At 38.4% G+C, this 17,700-nt stretch overlaps 1 protein-coding gene and 1 long non-coding RNA gene across 35 annotated transcripts in view; one reads left to right on the top strand and one right to left on the bottom strand.

Moving 5' to 3' along the window:
* Positions 1–17,700, top strand: part of trol (terribly reduced optic lobes) — a 210,148-nt gene that overhangs the window by 80,645 nt on the left and 111,803 nt on the right. For 28 of the 34 annotated variants that reach the window (XM_076374536.1, XM_076374534.1, XM_076374558.1 and 25 more), the window contains exons 8-9: positions 54–281; positions 529–645. In XM_076374536.1, the coding sequence (XP_076230651.1) occupies positions 54–281; positions 529–645 (345 nt within the window). Of the gene's footprint in view, positions 1–53; positions 282–528; positions 646–16,184; positions 16,375–17,700 lie in introns of those variants that run through there. The other 6 variants (XM_076374548.1, XM_031974284.2, XM_031974287.2 and 3 more) reach the window with 4 other exon arrangements.
* LOC143176939 (uncharacterized) lies at positions 85–4,013 on the bottom strand. The gene is made up of 3 exons (XR_013001502.1): positions 3,915–4,013; positions 410–642; positions 85–331 (listed from the first exon to the last, which is right to left on the bottom strand). It is a non-coding gene; the product is annotated as an uncharacterized LOC143176939 (long non-coding RNA).

The raw sequence follows: 17,700 nt of genomic DNA, 5'->3' as shown, positions 1-17,700 counted from the left end.
AACCATCATTTTCGTCACTTTTCCGACACGTATAATCACCAAGCCCGATACAGTTCCATACTTGGAGACCGAGGAACCGGAAGAAGTAACGATCACTAAGGACATAGAAGGGACCGATGACGGTCCCGACGACGTAACGTTGACACCGGTGCCGAACAAGTGTCGCGCCGACGACACGGTGCGCTGCAAGGACGGCAGTCATTACATTTGTTCCGTGCAGCTCTGCGATGGCATACAGGACTGTAACGATGGCTCCGATGAAATCGATTGCGACCACCCAGGTATAAGCTCGCCCTGATCACTAGCAACAAGTTCTGTCTCTCCTTAGTGCCTGTCGTACATCGTGGACGTATTGTATATATGTATATAAATTGCATGTTCATTTTGCATTTGTCATAATCGATGTTACCATTTAGCATCTTTCTCGATGAGCATTGTTGATCGTGTATTCTTCGTGTTTGATGTTTCATAAACTGTTTAACGCGTCGAATGTTTTGCCAGAAAAGTGAAGGACTGTTTGATTTATAGGCTGCAGCGTTGGGGAATTCGCTTGTGACGTATCCAGATGCATCTTGGAGTCCCAACGTTGCAACCACGTCGAGGACTGTAATGATGGGAGCGACGAACACGACTGCAACTACCCTGGTGAGTCAGATTTTTATGTTTCGTGTGTCGTTTCGGGTGCGGAGTGTTTAACCCCTTGCCTTATAATTTATTTCTCAACCGTGATGAATAGAACTACGTTGCCATTAATAATTGATTAAAAAGAAAATAAAATTCCAGGTACATTCTATGCCTATGTTTCCTCTAAAGTATTATAATTGATAACGAACGAATAATGTTTTGTTTACATTCACAAGAATTGAATAATATTCATGGTTGTTAACCAGTTAACTGTGTTTGACGAGTATACACGTCATCGTAAAGCTTGACATGATACTAATTCTTTCAGCGATGAATTCGTTATTTTTTCACATAAACATGTAATTCGTCTTTGTTTCGCTTTGATCTTTCATTAAAATATACTCTACGTGCATTCGTCCTGCGTCCGACGAGTACACCCTCCATTTTTCGATTTTATCGCGCGCAGAACGAGAGGTTTTTCCAACTAAATTCCACAGTTAACTGGTTAAATTCTGTTTAAACTCTTCACCACGAGTCTGACACGTTATAAGGCAAGGGGTTGACACGTTCGCTACCAGCACTTATTTCGCTGATGGTCTTCTCAATTATATTTTCTTTAATCCAATAAATTTAAACAAAATATCAGAAAAATGAAACCGAAACGAGTCATTGAGTTCTTAAGTATAACATCGTAGTTTATAATTTCTAATAACAATATCCATAGGATTGATTTCATTTTCATTATGTAAAATATAGGATTACGGCCGTCACAAATATGTGACGCTGGTAGCGAACGTGTTAAATGAATATTTTCGTGTGGCTACAGCATATGGGGGAAGTTTTAATAATATTTGTGGAAAGGAATTTTATGGTTGTTTTATGTCTAAATTTAGTATAAATATTGGATATCAGAAACAGTCTGGTTTGTTATAACAAGGATTTCATTGATTTTTTGTGCGTCTGTTTGGAGAGTTAATATGTTGTGAACATTGTTGTTATTAATTGTAATGTAAATATTGTTGAAAATAATGTCTATGTAACTTGAGAGGATAGTTGAAGATGTGTCTTTGTATGAATTTTTTATAATTCCGTTTTGCGCTGAAGCCACACTTAAATTGCATTTTATTTTACATTTAAATCATCATACGCGATGATGTTTACGCTTACGAATGATGAGAATTGAGTTTTTGTTGCAATATGTTCTACAAACCTCATCATCATTTAAATCTGCATTGTATCCGAAATCTATGTCGCGATATTTTCTCTTGATAAAGAAGAAATCTCTAGGAATCAACTGATAAAACAGAATACCGAGAAAGGGACGCTATAAGGGAATTCCCGTTTCTGTAAATAAGTTACCGGCCCAGCAACCACCATTGGAAGCAAAAAATCACTAGAAAACTGAGCTGCTCGCATGGTAAAACTGAAAATAGAACTAGACACTTGCCATCTCGGTAGATAAACTCACTCTCTACAATTCCCTAGGCCATTTACCATACAAATTAAATATTAACAACGACAAACTTTATAAAATATCTGAGAATCACTATCTAAACCATATTTTCTACCATCAAAATCGTTTTTAATCCATCTCAATTGTCCCGTAAAATCTAAAAATACTGTATAACAATGCTTAAATCTTCTTCATTTTTCAATGTTCAATATCCCAATTATTTCTCTGTCAAATATTTTAATTCATATTTAAATGCTACCTGCTCTTAGCAGGTACATTTGATGTAACATTCCATTTTACCGACGAAAAGGATCGATGATCTTGCCCCCGGAACGCGGGTAGCCTTCCCCCAACTTCCGATCTGCCGACGTTCTAATTAAAAAGCCGTTCCGTCGGTGTCTCGTCAGAGGAACTTCGAGCAGCCTCGAAGACGAGCCGGAACGTGCCGATTTTTCCGGCAGAAAGAGGGTCAGGTGGAGGCCGACCAGGATGTGCCTGGTGAATATTCAGATCTCGAGGGCCGTTTTCTCCACCCATTCTGTTTCGCCTCTGCTGTTTTTCGCCCTAGACGCCGTCGTCGAGTGGAGGGCGAGGGCCATGTTAGCCACGGAAGTCGGGACGTTGTCGTACTAACACGTCTTCTAGGCTGACTGATTGGACAGTCCACCCCTCTTCAAATTAAAACATAGCCTTTTTTCATTTTTTTCTTACGTCAGCGATGCTTGATCATTCCATGTTCATATTGTGGTAAAATAGTTCCAAGGATTTTTAGAAACTAATTTTTCACATGACATTAGAGATTAGATTTGGCTGCCACATATCAGCTTCCTACTTAAGGAATTTAATTGGTCCACTGTTCTTCAAACTAAAACACATTCCTTTCCCTTTCCTTTTAACTTCAATCATGCTTAGTCATCGGATCTCCAAGTGGTGATAAAATAATTAATCTTTGAAATAGCTTTGATAAATTAATTTCTCATATGGCATTTGTATTAGAAGTTAGATTTGGATGCCACAGACCTCAGGAATGGCCACTTACCAGCTACCTACTCAATGAATTAAATTGGTCCACTGTTCTTCAAACTAAAACACATTCCTGTCCCATTTCTTTTTACTTCAATCATGCTTAGTCATCGGATCTTCAAGTGGTGATAAAATAATTAATCTTTGAAATGGTTTTGACAAATTAACTTCTCATGTGGCATTCGTATTAGAGGTTAGATTTGGCTGCCATAAACCTCATAAATAGCTACTTATCAGCTACCTACTTAAGGAATCAAATTGGTCCACTGTTCTTCACACTAAAACACATTCCTGTCCCATTTCTTTTTACTTCAATCATGCTTAGTCATCGGATCTTCAAGTGGTGATAAAATAATTAATCTTTGAAATAGTTTTGACAAATTAACTTCTCATGTGGCATTCGTATTAGAGGTTAGGTCCAGCTGCGATAGTCCTCCTTGAATGACGATTCGTCGACTACCCACTCAAGAAATTAGAGATTCACCATTCAGCCGGTGATCTTTTTCTAGATCCAAGTGTCTCGCAGCATGAGTAACCACCCACGTAGCGAATTAGGAATGTAAATGACAGTCTCGCGTTTTCTCGCGAGTGCCTACGGATCGGTCGTGATAATGATTCCTCGATCCAGTTCCCCCGCTCGCATTCTTTTGACAATCGGCAATCACCGGCTGACACTCGGCATTTTTTCGCTCGGCGTTTCAAAGACACCGCGGGCTTCTCTTTTTAACCTACTTACCGTTGACGAACTCATTGTTCTACTCGTCGCGGCGGGACGGGCGAAAAGGAAACAGAAAAAATACGCGGGACAAGTTACCTGATACACGCCGATGTGTCGTCGGTGTTTCTTTGATTGCCGGCGTCGCATTCCAAGAGATCGATGACGCAAATAGCCTGACCTATTCACTGAGATCTGTAATGGCTCTGTTTGCAATTGCCGGCTGCTTCAGGGACAGTGTCCCACCAGTGGACCCTAGGGACATTTGCATTTATCAGATTCTTCGAGTTTCTTGGACTGGTCCTGAGTCAGGGGAGGTAATGTTGCTACAGACTCAGTCTTGAATCTGACTGATAGAGCCCATAAAATGGCTGTGTTTTACTTTGAACCTAATTTAGGAAGTATTAGGACATAGTGTAACTTCAAAATAAAATTAGGTTAGATGACAACTTAGTTTGGATCGATTTGGTTCTAATTTAAACTAGTTTGGAATTAAATCAGGGTCGACGTAAGGGATGTCCTATACATGGGATACATACATGGGATGTCCTTTTACTTAGGGTAACTCGCACTTCACCAAGGGCTAATCTATGCCAAGTTTCAATTTACAGTTCAAAACTTTAATTAGGCTCATTTTGACCTAATATAACATCAGCGAATCCTTTTTCCAAAATTTCCGATGCACTCTGTGATATAATCTTAGGCCCAAACTAAACTTAGATATCAATTTAACCCTTTGCACTCGAGTAACAACTCACAGTCGCCACTTGGTTTGACAGAGCAAAATTACAAAGTTTGTTGTACAATATAAAAGTTCATCTAACGTAATTATCCATGAAACGTTAAAATAGAATAGTTCTATCCCTTAATCTCTATATTATTTATATCAATGTCATTTATAAGACACCATTGATATTTAATTAGAAAATGAAGAATATATCTAGCAAAACAATTCTCGAATGCAAAGGATTAATCGCCATAAAGCTACACTTATTTTAGGTCCCAGTTGCAATCTGAACATAACCTGTTGTACAACTAATATTTCCTGTTATCCATTCTCTTCCCTATAGTCTCGCTTATACTAGTGAACATTCTATGAGACCCTCCAGTTTTTCTTTTTGACTACTACTCAACCTGTCAGTGACAACAATGTGACCAAAGCTGATCCTCCAAAGACCTATCGTAAACGAACAATTGTTTCATTATCATGGAAACGTCTTGAAGCTGGTCTAGAGTATTCGACAGTTTTATGTCTGCCCCGAGTAAGACAAAGAGAATGGGAGAGAAAGAGAGAGAAAGAGAGACTGGGACAGGCGAACGTCCCGTATAAATGTCCGCAGACACGCAGCCCGGCTGGAAGCGCGTTTACCTGCTTCCAGTAATCGCGATGTGCATGCTTAATCAATATTCAAGTATTCAGCCGCGAGCGAGGCACAAGGGAACGATCCACGGTGTCCCCGGCTCTTTCTCCCTCCCCCTCGCCCCTCTTCCACGACAACCACTGAGCTCTCAGCTCTAGCGATGGGTATTCAATTCACTCTGTTACAAGTTTTTGAGCAATTTGTTGGAAATCTCATAACAGATTCTAGAACCTAAACGACTCTACGTTTCCAGATAAACGAGTTCAGTGTATTCATAACACAAGTCGGCTCTTAGAGTAACAGTGACGCAAGATCAGTTCGTATTCCTGTTCCTTTTGACGATTCAGTAGCTCGTAGAGCTTCCTTGATTTATAGATGCGATCGTTTTGGCCAGTAAAAGTATGAGTGACAGAATGCAGGAGTATGTGATATGTTGTTTAATCTTTTGCACCCGGACGTTTTTCATTAGAAATATTTCAATATTTCCTGATGACATAAAGGCGATATTTTGTGAAACTAACTCGACGAGAAATCACACGTATATTGAGGAACAAAGCTATTTTATTTCAATATTCCTCAAAATGCATTGTACGAAGTATAATATTAACCATTTGCGGACGAAGATTCCCTGAAATATACAAAACCCTCAACAGATGAAGCTAAATTATATACCAATTACTGAACAATAGAAAAGTAGGGAACTACGTGCTGATCTCTTGCTACCCGGGTAATTAAATCATTTGTCAACGACTTAGTCTTCCAAATGTGAAAGTTTCATCTCGTCGACATTCGTCCGCAAAGGATGAAACAATCGTTTTTTTAAATGTTTTATTCAAATAATAGTAATACCTGCTTGATATTTGCAAAGTTACTTCACTCTGGAACTAGATCTTAGATAGATACTGTCACTAAACCGTAATTTTGTAGTTTACGAAGACCTAACATAGACCTTGAGGTCACTTATCTTAAGATGCTGAAGTCAGCTGAATATAGGATACCATTGTAACACTTAAAGAAAAATCAAGTTCTACCTAAACCCATTGAAACCAGAAGTCCCTTTTCCCTAAACACCTTGGAGTCGTTCACATCTCTAGTCTAGGACTCATTAACCCTTAACCCCTTGGTGTACTACTTACTTTCGCTACAAAGCTCGTCTAACATTTTACTATCGACAATTTGGAAGAAATGTAACAAAGTTTCCCATTCTACTTGAAGTGGAAATTTCATTTGAATATAATAAACTGATAATAGCAAAATAGTCGTTTCCCTTGATCCGTGGGTAACGAATAAGATTGATTGTTGTTAAATTAATCTAGAAATCTTTATCACGAGTCTCATCCGTCATTGTACGGCAAGTGGTTAAAGCGTTCGTCCTAGAATTCTAAAATATGTATAGCGCACTTTATTATTCTCACCTTAAAGTTCAAGAACGAACCTCTAAATATCTCGTAGTTAATAAAATCAACGAAACTCGAGATCCTCTACCCCACAGACACTTCAAAATAGCCTATCGAATTGAATGTTCACCTTGCAGACCATAAGCTACCTAACCTCTAAGTGCAATCAACAGACCGCTGTTTAGTATCCGTCAGCTGGTCACAGATCCTTTACAGTCCCCGAATTCCAGGCTTATCTGGCTACGCGTTCCCAGTGTCTTGAGTCCATCGCTACTCATTACAACCCTCTCGCTCCCCCCTCTCGCCCCTAAAACCGTGTAGCTCGGTGCTCGTTCAGGTTGGACAGGAATGCGCATAACCACTTTCGTGTCCGTTGGCTGCTTCCTTGATACGCCGGCTCGGACGGGGGACAATTATGAGTCTTGGCGGGCCAAGGGGTCGCGGAAGCCTAACTTCGAAAGAGTGAACGGGGGGAGGGTTGAGTTACGTTAGGGTAGTCGGTGGCAGCACGCTAGGCACCGCCACGACAAACGTCAACCCCCATGTCCCGGGACATTATTCAGGTGCGTCCTCTTGGTCCGCGTACTGGGTGTCTAAACACGAATCGTTCTGTTCATTCAAAGAGTCCTAACCTCAAAATTGTAGACACTTTGGAGCTACAGTGATTTAATTATCTTTTAGAATTTATTTTAGTTAATATTCTAGAATTTTCTGTGGGTTTCCTTGTTTACTTTGCTTCTTGTATTAGTAATTGAAAATATGGACATTAGGAGCTAATTTATTGTCTTCAGCGTTGTCTGCAACGCTGGTTGTAGCACAATTAGGATTCTTTCATTATTGAATCATTTCGAACTGATTATTAAACTTCCTAGTCAATGTTCTATTGCAAATGAGGAGGTATCGATTTGATTTAACGCTGTCAGATTGAAATTACCAACTTGATCGCTTATGCAAATGTTTTTCTACTGGCCACCCAGTGTGCAAACGTTAGTTAAACGTTGCCCCGCAATATGGTACCCGTTTAGCCGGGAATAAATATCAGCGGGACGACGCAGAGCGCCTGAAATTCGAGCACGAAACCTCGTGGCTTACAGGTTGCCCCTAATTTTTCCCCCGAAAACGAACCGAGCAACCGCGTGCACCGATTTTTCTTCGCCGGCAGTCGCCGGCTGCTTTTTTGTTCCTCGTGTCACGGTTCGATGGTTTAGAATCGTTACATTCGATGCTATTTGTATAGCAACCCTGTGGTTGGAAGATTTATTCCCCTCCCGCTCTTTCCACGCGGGAAAATATTTTCTATTGACAAAGTAAGCGCATGCAAATGTGTCGCGACTCGCGACCCGCCCCGGAAACACAACCCCCCGCCCATACCCTTCAATCGTTCTGCGGACTTTCGTCGCGTGACTTTTTACCTAATCCACGTGCAACTGAAATTTTTGCTCGAGGACTTTATTAATAAATCGTTTTAACAGTGCTCTACTGAGAAACAGGTGAATTTGATCTTCTTTTTTTTTCTATTAATAACCATCAAGCGACGTCTTAACTTTATTTTCAAATATTATTGACTTATTATTTATTTATTATTTATTGTTTAAGGTTAGAATTAGTTAGGTTGTATAATGCTAAATTGATAATTACGTAATTATACTTTAAGTTGACATAAAAATTAAACTTTCTTGATACGGTGTGCTATATTTTTTTTATTTTTGTACAATTATTACAATTGGATTTGTGTGGTTGTTTATTGTAATAGGTTTTATAGAAGTCATCTGTTTTAGGAGAAATATTTTTCTGTCGATTAAAACGTTTGATTGTAGAATGTTGCAAGGTATTTTTAGATTACTCGGTGGTAGTATCGCGGCGTTGAATAATTCTCGATTGGTCGCGGGTAAGACCCCATGAAATTTCATCGGCGAACCGGCCTACTGCCGCCGTAAGTTCCCGCGGATGAAGCCCGTGCGCCTTGCGCCCGTTTCGTAAATAATTAACGCCGCAGATAATGGCTCGGATGGCCACGATCACCTAGACACCGGGTAAGGATATCAAACAGCAACCCCCGCCGCGAGGGTGATCTTCTCTTCATCGTTACACTTTGTATCAAGGGGGTGAAATGTAAGGGAGGAAAGTATTTGTGTTTGGAAAATAACTGGAGTCAGATTTTAGGAAAGTTTCTGTTGTGACTGGAAGAAAATTAATATATTGTAAATGGTAATTAGCTTGCGGCTGTTCAGTAAATTTTCTAAGTAAGTATTCTGCATAAAAAATAGTTATTCTATGTAGGACGGAAAACGAATTATTACTGAGATATTCAGAAAATAATTTTTATTTTCTCAAGTGTTTAAAGTGTTCGCTACAATCGATGCACTTGCGACTAACCCTATATATCTTAATGAAAATGTTGAAAAGCATTATGTAATATTGCAAAGTATATAATTTTTCAAATTTATAAATGGTTTTAGCAGATTTAATGATATTGTATCGTATTTTATTGTAATTTTTATATTATCTGTACTTATATATCTCTGTATTTCCATTTTCCATATTTCTGTATTTCTATATTTCTATACTTCTATATTTCTATATTTCTATATTTCTATATTTCTATATTTCTATATTTCTATATTTCTATATTTCTATATTTCTATATTTCTATATTTCTATATTTCTATATTTCTATATTTCTATATTTCTATATTTCTATATTTCTATATTTCTATATTTCTATATTTCTATATTTCTATATTTCTATATTTCTATATTTCTATATTTCTATATTTCTATATTTCTATATTTCTATATTTCTATATTTCTATATTTCTATATTTCTATATTTCTATATTTCTATATTTCATTATTTCATTATTTCATTATTTCATTATTTCATTATTTCATTATTTCATTATTTCAATATTTCTATATCTCTATATCTCTATATGTCTATATATTTATATCTCTATATCTTTATATCTCTATATCTCTATATCTCTATATCTCTATATCTCTATATGTCTATGTCTCTGTATCTTTATACGATTATATTCAGTTTCATTATAACTTCTATATTATTTTTCGAAAATTTGCCTAAACTACAAATGGCTAGAATTCCACAGGCCGTTAATAACACATATAACAATTTGCTAGGAAAAAAATACTTTCCGGATATCTTTTTCCATTGATCCTACTACTTGGTAAAGGTGTAAAAATATTAGAAAATTTTTGAATAATATAACAGGTACATCGAGTATACATTCCTTGATTAAGATCTTAATATTTCAAAAGAATTCACCCCTGTGTCAACTAGAATAATAAACAACCCTTTGAATATATCTTCACATTATCTCTGACATGATGAACTCCCAACGCCACAAGACCCCGATATACATTTCTATTTCGGCGTTCACCCCGAATATTGTGCTGACTATTTTTCAGCCCCTTCTGCATTCTCCGCAACCCTTTTGCAAATATCATGGGGTCTATAAACTGAAATTGATCGTCGTTTACAACCGCAATGGTAATTTAAGCAGTCAAACTACAGACAAACAAAGAAGTAAGCTACCTGTGAGTTAATATACTCCAATAGTTAACATTTATAAAATTATACATTAATATAAATAATTGAATGCTACTTTTAAAATGCGAAATTAAAATATTGCACTACCAAACCGTTGCTCTTCACATTAGAATCAAAATAAAAATCCAAACGTCAGCGATTAAATTTTACTTTCAAAAGGAGGAATTAAACAAATCCAATACCAAAGCACCTTTTATATTAAAATTGAAATAAAAACTCAAATTCAACGAATCAGCTCCCATTCTCGAAACACAAAACTGAAAAATTCTAATAATCCATACACATTCCACATTCCCACGCATCATAATTCAATTATTCAACTAAATCAATTGTACCCAATATAATTAAAAATAACTTCCAACAAACCAACAAACCAACACCATCCACACAATTACAACAAACATCATCCACCCTCCAAATAAAAAGAGAAACCAAATATAAGAGTTCTCATACCACCCCCGAAATCCATCCCCTAACACCGTTCCACCCCAAGTTTCAGGCTAACCCATGAAAACAAGCCCTCAGCCCGAAAGCAAAAATCCCACAAAACCGGAAAACCGCGTTCACGCATCTTCCGTTCCCAGATTAAGCCATCTCTCCGCGCAGACGCGACGTCCCGTAGGCGGGCAAGGGGCACGCGAAAAGGGGGCTGGCTCGTAATCCCGTCGGTCGCGTTCGTATCCTCGTAAATTACAAAAAAGCTGGGCGAATTGTTCCCGCGGAATAACCGGGCCCGAACCGTACCCGGCGCGTTGCGCGGAATATATCCGCGTTGATGCACCCCCTACACACAAAGACGACCTCGCAGGGGGTGGAGGTTGTGGGAGGGGGTGAGTTCGTTCGTTATCCTGGGAACCCCTTAAGTGTGGCAGCGGGGCAACGGTAACGCCTACCAATCTGCCGTTTGTCCCCTGCAACGAGCCAACACCCACACCCTTGCCACCCCCTCGCAACCCCTAGCCAACGACACCGGCTTAATTCCAACCGGAGAAATGAAGCTTAAACCCGAAAATGAATTCTAAAAAGCGTCACTGATGAAACAGTGGTCCCGCGGCTTGCAACCCTCACCCCCTGGCTTTCCTCTTCAACCCCCTTGCCCTCGAACACTGGCCAGGGTGAACGGATTGCTCGCGGTATCGTAAATCTGGAACAGATGGATCGTAATTGCGACACGTTCGCCGAAGATAAATTTGTGATCTGTTCTCTGTGGTCAGGTTTTCCTCTTTAGGTCTTCTCTTCTTTGCTTTTTTGTTTGAGGCGCGGAACTTTCCGTGGGATTTTTTTAGGGGATGGTTGTTGAGACTTTGTTAGTAGGGCGTGGTCGAGGGAGGAATCAGAGAGACTATGGAGTTTGGTTTTTGATTTGGATATTGGGACGGGGGTGGGATTTTTGTTGAGATGGGGTGGGATTTGGTGGGAAGTTTGTTTTATGTGACTATTGGTGGTCCTTGTGTTCTTCACTGGTTTTGTGTTACTTTGTGTTGATTTTATAGTGGATTTTTGAACTGTTTAGTAGGTTTTAGGTGTAGTTGATGGTTGTTTGTGTTTGTGTGCGTTTTGCGAGGAAGATGATTGGGGATAAAAGTATTGGTAGTTTTAAAAACGTTTTAGGATATTTAAATATGTCACAGGTCAGTCGCATCCATTTAAAACTATAAATAGCAATTGGGACGCCCACAAAAGTATTCTAAAAGAAGTATATCGAACGGAGACTCTTCTAGTCTACTGTTTAAAATAACGTCTTTATTTTTATCCCCTTTCTCGAAATGAATACGAAACACTGCATTTGTCTTTTCTCAGAGTACCCGTAGAAGAAAGTTGAAAGGATTTTATGACCTATAAATTTGTTAAATATTCCGAACACTGGTCAAGATTAATAATTCGCCCCTTAAGATTCACTTCTAAAATAAGATATACTTAAAATTATTACACACATATTGTATATACAAGAAAAAAAGTTTTCTCTAAAAAACAATGATTGATACAAATACGTACAATAATATAAACATTTGCATCATAAAATTATAGCAGTATAGACCATTAACCTATTGGGGTTAGATGGGTTTAAAATTGTGCCAATTTGTTTTTTGACAGTTAATGCATGGCGGGATATTTTTTAACCCACCAAATTTAATTGAAATTACTTATACTCTTATACTAAATTCCATGTAGATTGAGTTTTTTTTTTAATTGCATGCATTTAATTCTTAAGGGTTGAAGGAACAAAAATAATTTTCTCCTTTTAAAACTTGGAATTGAACTGATCATGAAGAATGACACTTAGGGTATCTAATCTCTACAGGTACAAGATTCTTTAAATGTTATACCCAGGCAATCAGACTAAATTTTCGTCATTAATGGTCTATATCATTGGCAAAGAGTTTGACAATAAAGTTGTAAAATAAAAGAAGAATGGCAACTTCATATTAGAAAATATTCACATTAATCTATTCATCATTACTTAATTGCCAATAAACATTCACACATTAATAAGAATAAAACAAAAACAATCCTCATTCACCTGAACACGTTGAATGCCATGAGGGTCACCGGTGACCCAACTAAATCGAATACATATTTCGCCCAATTAAACAATGATTATGTGAAAACATTTCTACATTACAAATAACTCTACCAAATACAGTGACGTTCAGCTAAATGAACAATCATTATGTAATCCAATCAAATCATTTAATATTATATTTTCACCAACTCCATAAACAATCAACAACACTAACTATCAACCTTCATTTTTGTCATTGCGTGCTTAGAAATGGAAAAATAGAACGATCGTAATACTTAGAATTTTTAAACTGAAAATAGGAAACTGTCATTCAGTTTCTGAGCTGAAACGAAAGAAGCGCAATCACGCCGTCTGGCATTTTTCGACCGGGTTTTTGGAAAGACCGTGGCACTCAAACAGTTAATATAACTTAATATAAGATAACTTAATAGTAGTTATTAAGAACAAAATCCAAAAGAAATTCGAAGCGCAAACGGTTAACACTAGAACTACCGTACCAGTCAAAACGACTGGTTTCGATGTTTTTGTTTAGCAATTATTGATATCTCCGAAGCATTGAATATTCGAAATGATTCTGAAAATAAATATTTTCACTAGAGTACTATAATGAATGTCCGAAGAAACTGAAAATAATCTATTGTTACAATTTTTATAGGAATTGCACATTAATCGTATTAAATGCTCGGTAGTTCTAGTGTTGATAACAGTCCTCCGAAGACAAGTCCACCAAACGTTTCAAGAAACAAACCAAGACCAACTCCTCGAATCATTTCAATCCCACGGACGCTAATCGGTCATTTAAATTCGATCGGTTTTTCCTTCAACTCGTCTCGTCGTACCAGAAACTTTCGGCTAATCCCCACAAAGAAAAGATAATTCGAGGCGACCGTGTTTAACACGGCTTACACCGTTGTCCAACTCCCGAAGAAGTCCATTAGTATGAAAATGTGATATAAGACAGGTTTGAATAAACATACACCCCGCCCGCCCCTTTCGCCCCAATCTGCCACCCGGCGCACGACGTGCAACAGCTTTTTCCACGGCCTGGCCTGGCACAGCCGTCATATCCGAGCACGAACCGCGATTCTGAACTTATTTTATTTAAAGTTTTATAATCCGCCCGGTCGAACGTGAAAGCACTCTCCCAGCCGCCCTTCCACCCTCCTCGCAGCACACTACCTCAATCCTACGCTCTTATGTCCCCGCGCACACCCCCTCGGCGCACGGCGGTTTACGATTGCTCGCAGACGATTCTTCGGGCCGGGTTTCCCTCGAAATTGCGGGGAGTTCGGGGGCAGGTATATTGAAAAGATTTCGCCCCCGTGATATGCAGCCGTCTCGAATTCCTGCGACACGGGACGCGTTTTTTGATGGTCGATCGTTCCGCGACTGGCGCTGGTAAATTGGTAAGACTCCGATGATAATGTTGGCTTTCATTGGATTCATGTGTTCTTGTTGGGGAATTCGTGGATTTCGGAATTAACGAAGGCGGTTGGATGGTTTTGAATTTGCTGCTGTTGGGGGATGCTTCGGAGGGTTTTTTCGAATATGAGTTTTGGAGATTTGGGTTGGATTGGATGATTCGGAAGTTGAATTTGTATTTGTATACGTGTTTATAGCTGTTAATTATTATTTATATTTTTATGTGTATAGTTTGTTTACAGCTTACAGTTTTTATTTTGTCCAAAGGATAGTTCGATTGTCCATAATAATGGTGTACTAAAGGTTCTTCTTTTAGGAACGACAAATGAATTATGTAAATGGTTATTAATAATAGTGAATAATGTTCTAAATTAGGGCAAGTTTATATACCCCTTCTTTATCTGTATGTTTGAAATGAAATAAGGTCGATGTTAGTAATATTGAATGGTATTTAAAGGATTTAGTGTAGAATAAATTTTGGAGTATTGAAGCCACGTCACGAATCTCTCAAACTTCGCCATTCTATTGAAGTATTCCTAAATGTTCAATTTCTTCAATTCAGCTCTATGAAATATTCAATTGTCATTTCAATAAAAGTGAATAATTCTGTTGGAAATCTAATAATGTTTTAAACATCTAAATGTTCAATTTCTCCAATTCAGCTCTATGAAATATTCAATTGACATTTCAATAAAAGTGAACAATTCTGTTGGAAATCTAATAATGTTTTAAACATCTAAATGTATTATAACTTTTTATACATTCTATTAATACTAATCATTTCCAAAAACTACCACCAAAATGTAAATGATTACTGAATCGTCTTACATATTCAGGAATCTTGAAAATATTCAACCCTCTTTTAACCACTCTGAAATCTAACTTTACTTTTCCAATGAAAATGCACAAATTTGACAAAAGTAGCATTAGTAATGCAAAGTAATTTTTAAAAATAATTTCTTAAGAGTAGAATAAATCCTATAACATTTAAATCATGTCAATCATCCCCAACGCATTTGCCACCAAGAAAATTCAAAATTTTCCATATAATACCCACAAACATCTAAATAACAGTAAACATCATTCTAAATTATCCTTCAGCCAAAACATCTACACTTCCATTAACCCCAAAAATGCACCCCTCAAAAGAATCCCCAATTCAAAGAAAAAAACAACATGAATAAAGCCACCCCGTATATCCCAGCAGCTAAAGCGACCCCTTCACTATTCCATCTTAAACCCCGTAAAATCTTGTTTTCATGAAAATTGTAGATCACGAGGGGGTTGGAATCCACTGGAAAAATTACACTGCGATAAAACCAAACTTAAACCACCCCTAAGCGAAAACCTCTTTCAAAAGATCCGCAGACCAAAAAACAATACCAAAAAACATCCCCAAGAATCCACCCCACAAAAAGAATTCTCAATCTAAAAAAGATTCCAATAAAACCACCCCCGAACACTCCATCACCTGTAAAGCGATCCCTTCACTATTCCACCCTAAACCCCGTAGCATCTTGTTTTCATGAAACTTCAGATCACGAGAGGGTTGGAATCCACTGCAGAATTTACACTACGATCAAACCAAAATTGAACCACCCTAAGCAAAAGCTTCCCTCAAAAAATCCTCAAACCGAAAACAGTACCAAAAATCACTCCCAAAATCTCACCGTTCAAACAAGTCCCCAAACCAAAGAAGCGCTAGAAAACACCCCCAAGTATCCATCCCCCAGAAAACTCAATCCAAAGAAAAGAAACATCAATAAAACCACCCCCGTACATCCCAGCACCTGTAAAGCGATCTCTTTACTATTCCCTCCTGAACCCTGTAGAATCTTGTTTTTAGACTGCGATAAAACCCTTCGGCTACTCGGAATAATCGAAGGGTTTTCAATTTTCCTGCCGGTGTTCGGCCGACTCTGCCACCACACCGGCAGCATCGTTCAGGGGGTGGAGTGGGGGTTGATTCGCGATGACGCACGAGGATCGCCGAGGATTCCCGAGCGGGACGCGGCGCGGCAAACGCCTGACGTCGCGGCGCCTGATATTCCCATTACGGCGCGGAGAGCCGCGGTACCTGTAACACCTTCCACGCTCCTCTCGACAGTTACTCGGCCGGAACAACGCGGTTCGGTCGACCGCTCGGCTCGCTGATCCGATCAGAATCCGATACGATTTGATACCACTCGCGAGTTCACCCTCCTCCGGATTTCCCTCCATCGACGTCGTTCAGATACCACTGACTGGTACGCGATTATTTTCGTCGGTTGATTCTCTTGCCACTGTGAGTCATTGCTGATTGCTTGTTGATCGATTGATTCGAGGGGGAACGCGGTTGGAGATTGTTGTTTGACGATGTTTGAGTGGTTTTTCAGTTAAGGGTGGCTTTAGTTTGAGAAACGGACGTGGTTCGTTGGGAATTTTTATTGAATCGAGAGTTAGGTGACTTGTTTTCACTGATTTGTTCTGTTGCTTTTGTGGTTGAGTATAGTTTGATGGAAGTTCTTGTTGGTTTGAGGGTAGGTGGTTCTTCGTTGACCCTTGTCTTGGGGTTTAGTCTGTTTGGACAAGCTTGTTAGAGGGGGATATACGTCTAGTTGATGTAGGATTTGGAAAGCTTTAGGGGATGATCGTTGCTATTGTTTAGATGGTTAACTGGTTAATGGGAATTTTGTATTTACTTTGCTTGTAATAGAATTTTGCTGGAGATATAAAGCTGGTTTGAGCTAATGCTTATAAGAAAATGGTACGGAATTAGTTTATGGCTGTGATCGACCAGACCAATTGTTACTGATAGGTTTAAAGTAGAATATATGATAGGTCCAAGAAGTTTTTTGAATGAATGATCTTAACGACTTTTGATTAATGTACCGATAGATCTAAATTTTAGTAACCTTGGGCCTAGTCGAGAATGATTTGGATCAGATCTGAGTTGGTTCAGAACTTAATTCAGATTTAACTTCAGTTTGGACTGAGTTAGTGTTAGTATAAAAGCAACTTTGTCTAGAATTAGTTTAGTCCAAAACTAACCCAGTCCAGTCCCAACTTCAAAAGCTTGGTTCGGGCATTATTTAAAGCAACTTCATTCAGATCTAACTTTGAATGAGTATTAGATACTATCTAATCATATGACACTCAATTTATTCCTTCCTAATCAGACTAAGCCTAACTCACACAAGATACAGCCATGCTAAACCACACAGACAGTATCGTATTCCAATCTATCCCAACCACAAATACTCTAGATTCAAATATCACCTAAACCAGTCACAAAGTAGTTCCTATATCAACCAAGATCAAATGTAATTACATTGAAAGTATTACATTAAGTGTCTTCGTCCAACTCAGATACTTTTACAGACCTCTGACTCTGATGATCTCACTTCTTGCATTTTCCAAGAAGTATTACTTACGAAGTATTGCTCATTAAACATGACTCGCTAATCATGTGTACCTCATGATTAAACATAAATATTACAAGTGCTACTAGCTCTCAGACATTCTGTAAATTACAGATGATCCTCCTCCTTCTCGTTTATTCGTGTGTTTCGAGTGACGATTTAGTATCCCCGTGGTAGTTGGCCAATCGGAGAACAAATCCTTCGAACCC

This window comes from Nomia melanderi, chromosome 2 (genome assembly GCF_051020985.1).
Source record: "Nomia melanderi isolate GNS246 chromosome 2, iyNomMela1, whole genome shotgun sequence".
Lineage (NCBI taxonomy): Eukaryota > Metazoa > Arthropoda > Insecta > Hymenoptera > Halictidae > Nomia > Nomia melanderi.
This window is presented reverse-complemented; position numbering and strand designations above follow the sequence as displayed.